The sequence below is a fragment of the Cebus imitator genome, unplaced genomic scaffold (genome assembly GCF_001604975.1).
Source record: "Cebus imitator isolate Cc_AM_T3 unplaced genomic scaffold, Cebus_imitator-1.0 Scaffold121, whole genome shotgun sequence".
NCBI classification, from domain to species: domain Eukaryota; kingdom Metazoa; phylum Chordata; class Mammalia; order Primates; family Cebidae; genus Cebus; species Cebus imitator.
Window position 1 is genome coordinate 4,098,884 of NW_016107436.1, and position 8,977 is coordinate 4,107,860.

At 39.6% G+C, this 8,977-nt stretch overlaps 1 protein-coding gene across 1 annotated transcript in view; it reads left to right on the top strand.

Moving 5' to 3' along the window:
* Nucleotides 1-8,977, top strand: part of GGNBP2 (gametogenetin binding protein 2) — a 42,767-nt gene that overhangs the window by 12,800 nt on the left and 20,990 nt on the right. Inside the window, exons 4-5 of the mRNA XM_017539729.2 lie at nucleotides 5,636-5,826; nucleotides 5,977-6,090. Coding sequence (XP_017395218.1) covers nucleotides 5,636-5,826; nucleotides 5,977-6,090 — 305 coding nt within the window. The remainder of the gene's footprint in view (nucleotides 1-5,635; nucleotides 5,827-5,976; nucleotides 6,091-8,977) is intronic.

Consider the following 8,977-nt stretch of genomic DNA (forward strand, 5'->3'; position numbering starts at 1 on the left):
CTTTTGAGTGACTGCCTGATTGAAACTCTTCTGCTAGAAGTGCCTTGACTTTGGTTACTCCATTCTTTTTTTTGAGACAGTCTCCCTCTGTGGCCCAGGCTGGAGTGTAGTGGTGCGATCTTGGCTCACTGCAGCCTCTGTCTCCTGGGTTCAAGCGATTCTTCTGTCTCAGAATCCTGAGAAAGTGGGACTACAGGTGTGCACCACTACGCCTGGCTAATTTTTGTATTTTTAGTAGAGATGGGGTTTCACCCTATTAGCCAGGCTGGTCTCAAACTCGTGGCCTCATTATCTACCTGCCTCGGCCTCCGAAAGTGCTGGGATTACAGGCATGAGCCACTGTGCCCAGCTGGTTGAAGTCTTTGTGGAAATTTATGCAGCTAATATTAAGGTTTTCGAAGTAGTGGTAATCATTCTTTGATCTATAGAGTAGTCATAATGTATAAATTATTTTTCTTTCTTATCTCTAGGTGTCCCTAATTTACCAAGGTTTGAAAAAAAGTAATCTGTTACAGCAATATGGATTTATGTAACTAATTTGTAGTTTTCTATATTTATTTATTTTTTAAGCAAATATTGCCACACAATAATTTGTAGTTTTCTTCTTGGTTAAGTGCTATAGTGTCCAAGGCTGCTTTTTCACCCTCTGCTAGCACAGTGCCACAGTTGTCACCTACAAAATTGCCTGGGGGTGGGGATGGTGAGGAGAAGCCATGGAGTGTGAAAGGACTTTGTAAGTGACTTAGAAAGTCTTAGTTTTGGAGAGAATGGGATGTTATAAAACTAGACTTGTGTATTAATTTTATTTTTTTAATTATTTTTTTGAGGCAGAGCCTTGCTCTGTCTCAAATATTAATTAATTAAAGGTTCTTAAAGAGAATGAACCTTTCACTGTCACTCAGGCTGGAGTGCGGTGGTTTGATATTGGTTCATTGCAACCTCTGCCTCTTGGATTCAAGCAATTCTCATGCCTCAGCCTCTTGAGTAGCTAGGATTACAGGTAGGCACCACCACTCCTGTCTAATTTTTTTGCATTTTTAATAGAGATGGAGTTTTGCCATGTCGCCCAGGCGGGTCTCAAACTCCTGGCCTCAAGTGATCTGCCTGCCTTGACCTCCCAAAGTGCTGAGATTACAGGAATGAGCCACTGCACCTGGCCTCTGTATTAATTTTTAAAAAGTTAATTTTTGAATACCTCATTTATGTCATTGACACCTTTTTGTTTTTTGACCTTAACTTCCCAGTGTAACACCATTATTTTTTAGACTTTTATTCCTCCCTGACACACAGAGTTGATTAGGCAGTGGTGTGTTAATGTACTAAGGTTTTTTTCCCTTATACTGAGCAACAAAAAATATTTTAAAAATTTTGTTGGCTGGTCTCGGTGGCTCATGTCTGTAATCCCAGCACTTTGGGAGGCTGAGGAGGGTGGATTGCCTGAGGTCAGGAGTTTGAGACCCGCAGGGGCAAGATGGTGAAACCCATCTCTACTAAAAATACAAAAATTAGCCAGGCATGGTGACAGGCACCTGTAATCCTCGCTACTCAGGAGGCTGAAGCAGGAGAATTGCTTGAACCTGGGAGTTCAAGCAATAAATAATAAATAAGTTTTATTACTAAAACTGTCAAACACAGAAAAGTAGAAATACAATGACTGTACCTCCCATGTACTTTTTTTTTTTAACCAATATTCAATAATTATCAAGAGTTGCCACACTTGCTTCATTTATCCACCTTTTTCTTTGTATTTTAAAGCACGTCCCAGGTTCCATGTTATTCTGCTTTTGCATCCTTCCATGTGCATCTCTAAACATAGGGAAGTTTTTTTTCATAACCACAGTGACATCATAACACCTAAAAAAATTAACTGTAATAATTGAATACCTATTTCATACTCAGATTTTCCCTATTGTCTCTTTTTGTTTTTTTTTTTTTGTAAACATTAATTTGTATGAATCAGAATCTGAACTAGAACCACACATTATGTGACACCTAAACGTGGGAGTACTCTGAACACGATAAAAGTCTGCAAACTTAAAGAAATTTACTTGGCTAGTTGCGGTTGCTCACGCCTGTAATCTTAGCACTTTGGGGGTTGAGGCGGTGGATCACTTGAGGTCAGGGGTTCAAGACCAGCCTAGCCAACATGGCGAAATCGCCTGTAATCCCAGCTACTTGAGAGGCTGAGGCACGAAAATCAGTTGAACCCAGGAGGCGGAGTTTGCAGTGAGTCAAGATCGAGCCACTGCACTCCAGCCTGGGTGACAGAGTGAGACTGTCTGTCTAAAAAAAAAAAAAAAAAAAAAGTTTTCTTAAGGATGATTGTTATTTTGCATGCTTGATTTGTCAGTATCTTTTTTTTATGTTTTGAGATGGAGTATCACTCCAGGCTGGAATGCAGAGGCATGATCTTGGCTCACTGCAACCTCCACCTCCTAGGTTCAAGTGATTCTCCTGCCTCAGCCTCCTGAGTAGCTGGGATTACAGGCACCTGCCATCATGCCTGGCTAATTTTTATATTTTTAATAGACATGGGGTTTTACCAGGTTGGCCAGGCTGATCTCAAACTCCTGACCTCAGCTGATCCACTCATCTCGCCCTCCCAAAGTACTGGTATTACAGGCGTGAGCCATTGTGCCTGGCCCGATTTGTCAGTATCTTTTTAAAAATTTTTATTTAAAATTTTTTTTTACCCGCTCTTTCTTCCTTCTCAGATTTGTCAGTATCTTCAAGAATTTCTGACTCTAAATGCAGAGTATAGGCTAATTTTTCACATTAGAGAATGACCTGTTGGCTGAAGGCATCGCGTGGTATATAATAAAGAGCTTGTCTTCTGGTACTTTTTTTCTGTTAAGCATATTCTCTTCATTGATGAACTGAAAAGCAACAAGTACTCCAGCATCTTACACGTCTATGCTCATTGCTGCCTTCCTTCAAAGACCTGTCCTTCCACTTTTGCTCTGCACTCCGTCTCCTTTCTTCTCAATCACTTATCAGTTACCTGCTTTTGTTAAATTTACATACAGCTGTGTTTTTCTGTCTTTCACCTTAAGATACAAAACAAATCTCCACAGATTTTACATCCCCTTCCAGCTACGGTCCCACTGCATGGGAAGTCACATGTTTTAGAAGGCTGTTTGCTGGGTATGGAATTAGTGTGAATGAACTTAATTGAGCTTAAGCAGTGCCTGTCTCTTGACTAAGGTTGCTTTAGTTATTCCCACAGGCTACATAGATAGCAGGCTAAGCAGTACAGTATGCTTAGCCAAGGCTCCGTCTCCTTTGGATGACCATTACTATTAAATGCTACTATGATTCTCCATTTTATGTATTTTCCACTCCCATCTCTTACTGCTCCATCCCTCCCATAGCTTTTTAAATTTGTTTAGACTTTTTCCAGGGAAAGTATAATACAGTTGATTAAGTTTTATCCTAATAAATAGCAATCTAGGTCAGCCTTTCTGAGAGTGTTCTCTGATCTATGCAAGTCAGGTTATTGTCTTTCTGGGAGTAAGTTTGAGACCTGAAAGAAAGATCTACACTAGAGTTGTAGACCTGTAGCTTATTTTTGAGAATGCTATATAAGATCACCTAAAGGGTAAGAGATTAAAAGAATTCTAGGAATTTAATGGTGGGAAAGAAGTTAGTAAAGAAACTTGACAAAGAGTAGCCAGATAGGAAGAAGCCAAAGTGTAAAAGTGTTTCAAGGAAGTCTGGTCAGCTCTGTTAAATGCTGTCACGTCATTATGGACCCAAAAGAGGACATTGAATTTAGTAACACTGAGATAATTGGTGATCTTGATGAGCTCAGTTAGTGATTGAGTGGAAGCAGAATCCAGGTCACAGTGATGGAAAAGTGAATGCAGTGTGAAGTTGTCATGGATTAAGCTGTGAATGGAAAGTGTGGGAGCAGAATCAGAAAATGGAAGGGTTACTTTTTTGGAAAGCTTGATCTTAAAAGAATAATAGAAGGCATAATGTCTAGAATATTTATACATAAAATCCTGATTTGAGCTATAGATTTTTTATAGAGCTTTTCAAAAAAAAATAATAATGCTTTCACATTCTGATGGTAATCATTCTTCAGCTCTGATTTCTCTTTATGAACCTTCCCCTCTCAATTATGAGAGCTTGAATTTGAGAGTTTTTCAGTTCTAAGAAATTACGCATTATACTAATTAAGTATAGTTAGTAAAAGAGGAAATGTCAGAGTTGAGAGTAGAAGGATCTAACACGGAAAGTGGAGCAGATGAGGTTTTTATTGTCACAAATAAGGGGAGCTGAACCTTGGCCTGAGCCCTTATGAGCGGTAGTACAGAGCTGAATTGTGTGGATGACTTTATATTTTGGGCAGAGGGTTGAGAAATACCCATTTATCTATATAGAGTAAGTGAAAGGTTCAGAGGTTTTTCCATCTCTAGCATCAAAGGTGTAATGAATTCCTAGGACTGTACTGAGACCTGCAGAAGAACAGAGAGGAACCAGTTGTTCAGAATAATGAAAAGTCAAGAAGGCTGTCGCTGAATGGAATATAAACCCACCTTTCCCTTGGAATGCAGGTCCAAGGGAAATGTGCTGTGACAAAGCAAAATGTGTGGCAGTTTTCATAATGAAAGTTGAACCCTGTTGGGGAGGGAGAGTCTGGGAAGATTTTAGTAATTTTTTTTTGTTTTAAATAAAGCATTGTATAGGGCTGGGCGTGGTGTCTCACACCTGTAATCCCAGCCCTTTGGGAGGCCGATGTGGGCAGATTGCTTGTGCTCAAGAGTTGGAGACAAGCCTGGGCAACATGACAAGACCCTGCTGTCTCTACTTAGAAAAATATGAAAAAATAGCTGGGTGTGGTGGTACACACCTGTGGTCCTAGCTATTTGGGAGGCTAAGGTGGGAGGGTAGCGGTTGCAGCGAGCCAAGATCATGCCAGCATTCCAGCCTGAGTGACACAGCAAGGGCCTGTCTCAAAAAAAAAATTACTGCATAGTTCTTATTAATTCAGGCTGTATAAAGTGTTCATCTTAGTATACTATATTTATTTTAGAAAATTTAAAATGTATTCAATATAATTAGGTTAATCTATGACTTTTCCAGCTACTTGTACATGTGAAGGTAGATAATAGTTTGTTATCACGGATTACCTTTAAAAAGTAATGATTAGAAAAAAAATGAGGTGGGCATGGTGGCTCACACCTGTAATCTCAGTGCTTTGGGAGGCTGAGGTGGGAGAATCACTTGAGGTCAGTGGTTTTGGGACCAGCCTGGGCAACATAGCAGAGACCTCATCTCTACAAAATAAAAGGAAAAAAGTAATTACTTGATGATGATCTCATTAAGTAGATCAAAACTTCTTAGAATTTTCAATTTGTGAAAGATTGGTCTGTGTTTATAATTTTTTCGGTGATTTTGACTTTAGAACATTCCAACTGTATTTGCTCATAGAATAAGTTTATTAACCAGTTGCTCTCTTGATAACTACAAATGTTAATTTGTATCGGATAAACTTGATAGTCAAGGAGAAGTTTTTATATAAAGATGTGAGCATACATTTAAATGAACATTTTAATATAAAGTGAGTAATCATAATTTATAAAGATGTTCTGATATATTAATCATTAAAGCATTCATGATTTTAATTTAGACTGTAGAAATTCTTTCTTCAGATTATCTGAGTGTCACTAAGCTTTGTACTATACTGTACTACAGTGAAGGGAGCAGTAGCAGTGTCAGTTCAGAGAAGTTAAGTACAGATAAGAGAAGTAGTGAAGACCACAGGAAGGACAGCAAGTGTAGGATCATTTTCCATTATGGACCTTTCCAGGGAACAGCCAGGTAAAATCAAGCAATACTTTACTCTGTTTTTTTTTTTTTTTTTTTTTTTTTTTTTTTTTTTTTTTTTTTTTTTTTTTTTTTTTTTTTTTTTTTTAAATGTTTTAACCCTTCTGTATTCTCCCTTTTCACTAATAATTGTTCTTTCTGCAGAGGTTGTTGGATGGATGTATGGGAACTAATGTCCCAGGAATGCAGGGATGAAGTAGTTTTAATTGACTCAAGTTGTCTTTTAGAAACACTAGAAACATACCTGCGAAAACACAGGTAAGTGTCATGGTTGTTACAGTGTAATGTGGAGGGTGCCTTATGTGTCAGTCACCTACAGTGGCCTGTCACTGACCTCCTTTGTATAATCTAGCCTTCCCTTTAATACTTGGCATTAGGCGGAGCTTAATGCCTACTCTCATAGGCAGTTCCTTTATAGGATGATTCTCAGGGTTAGCCTTCTTGTGTTGAGCCAACATACCCTATTTTGTAATTTTCTCCCTCCCCCAACACGGAGTCTCACTCTATTGCCCAGGCTGGAGTGCAGTGGTGGGATCTCAGATCACTGTAGCCTCTGCCTCCCGGCTTCCAGTGATTCTCCTGCCTCAGCCCCCCAGGCAGCTGGGATTACAGGCATGCGCCAGCACGCCCAGCTAATTTCTGTATTTTTAGTAGACATGAGGTTTCACCATGTTAGCCAAGATGGTGTCGAATTCCTGACCTCAGGTGATCCACCCACCTCAGCTTCTCAGAATGCTGGGATTACAGGCATGAGCCACCATGCCTGGCCTATTTTGTGATTTTTATCTGTTGGTTCCACACCAGCTTTTCAAGAAACACAGAATGACTGAATCAAATTTAAGTGTACTGTACTTAATTGCTTTGGAAACTGATACTCCTTGTTTTTGTGACAGAATCATTTTATGATAGCATTTTCTTTCTTTCTTTCTTTCTTTTTTTTTTTTTTTTTTTTTTTTTTTTTTTTTTTTTTTTTTTTTTTTTTTTTTTTTTTGAGACGGAGTCTTGCTCAGTTGCCCAGACTGAGTGCAGTGGCTCAATCTCAGCTCACTGCAACCTCCACCTCCTGGGTTCAAGTGATTCTCCTGCCTCAGCCTCTTGAGTAGCTGGGACTACAGGTGCACATCACTGCACCCGGCTAATTTTTGTATTTTTAGTAGAGATGAGGTTTCACTGTGTTGGTCAGGCTAATCTCGAACTCCTGACCTTAGGTGATCTACCTGCCTTGGCCTCCCAAAGTGCTGGGATTACAGATGTGAGCTGCACCTGGCCTATGATAGCATTTTCAAAATTAAATTAGTAGCTTTTCACTTAATATTTTGAAGTATTTCGTCTGTTCATTGTCAGGACCCCAAAAGAGAGTTATAGTTCATGTGTTTCATTACTATAAAAGTAACTTCAGATTTTTCTTTTTAGGATATTACTTTTACAAAGGAATTTTCTAGTGTCATTAACATTTGGAAATTTGTAGGGAGAGAGAGTGCAGTAGAAAATGAAACCGGTGGGCCGGGTGCAGTGGCAGGCCCGCAGTGCTTTGGGAGTCTGAGGCGGGTGGATCACTTGAGGTCAGGAGTTTGAGACCAGCCTGGCCAACATAGCAAAACCCCATCTCTACTAAAAATACAAAAATTAGCCAGGCATGGTGGCGTACCCCTGTAGTCCCAGGTACTTGTGAGGCCAAGGCAGGAGAATCACTTGAACTCAGGAGGTGGAGATTGCAGTGAGCTGAGATCGTGCCACTACACTTCAGCCTGGGTGACAGAGTGAGACTGTCTCAGAAAAAAATAAAATAAAAAAAGAAAAAGAAAAGGAAACTGGTAAGGGAGCCATCTAGAGATGGTATTCTTGGGGTCGTTCTACTGTTTAAATTTGTTACCGATTGCATTTGTCGTTGTATGTCCTTTGACTTTGAGACAGATATACGCAATTATTTTGGAAGTGAATAAAAATCTAGTGAATAATAAATACTGGCGTCATTACTTTATGTGGTAGTAAGCTAATGACTCAACCCTCATACTATGTTTATTGGTGTTTTTCTTCACTTTTTAAAAAAAAAATTTTTTTAAATAGAGATGGGGTTTCACCTTGTTGGTCAGGGTGGTTTCGAACTCCTGACCTCAGGTGATCCACCCACCTCAGCCTCCCAAAGTGCTGGGATTACAGGTGTGAGCCACCACACCCGGCTGTTTTTCTTAACTTTCTTCCTTTGTCATTTTGGTGGATTATGCCCAAGAGAGTAGAGAATGTGTCAGTTATTTGGAGTTACACAGGGACTATATAGACAGAAAACATATATCCTTCCTCTTTAAATATGGATTGGTCCTTCCAAAAGATAGTTTTTGTGGGTGTTAGGTGATAAGTTATTAGAGTACACGTTTGATAGTTTTTGTGGGTGATAGGTGATAAGTTATTAGAGCACATGTTTGATAGTTTTTGTGGGTGATAGGTGATAAGTTATTAGACCACATGTTTTGGAGTTTCCTATAATGGTTTTGTAGATTTTCCTGTGTTTAGGGTTAATGTTTTAAAATTTTTAGACGGATTTTAGTCCATTTTATAAATATCTTAAGGATAGTGAGAAAGTATTGTTGAGAGTAATTAATTAAAGCAGTGAGTGATTAATTTAGGGAGATTGTATTGTATCTGGATTCTACTGATTGTAACTATACAAGTTGACTTTTCTGTGCCCCAATTTTTATCTTCTTTAAAACAAACATAGGCTGGGCGTGGTAGCTCACACCTGTAGTTCCAGCACTTTGGGAGGCGAAGTCAGGCAGATGGCTTGAGCCCAGGAGTTTGAGACCAGCCTAGACAACATGGTAAAACCCCGTCTCTACCAAAAAAACAGAAAAATTAGTTGGCTTGGTGGCATGAAGCTGTAGTCCTAGCCACTCAGGAGGCTGAGGTGAGCGTATCACTTGAGCCCAAGAGGTTGAAGGTACACCATGATAACAGTGGCCGTGATTGCACCACTGCACTCTAGCCTGGGGAACAGAGTGAAACCCTGACTCAAAAATAATAACAATAAAAAAGTAAAATAAAATTAGCAGAGTAGCCGGCCGGGCGCGGTGGCTCAAGCCTGTAATCCCAGCACTTTGGGAGGCCGAGGCGGGTGGATCACGAGGTCAAGAGATCGAGACCATACTGG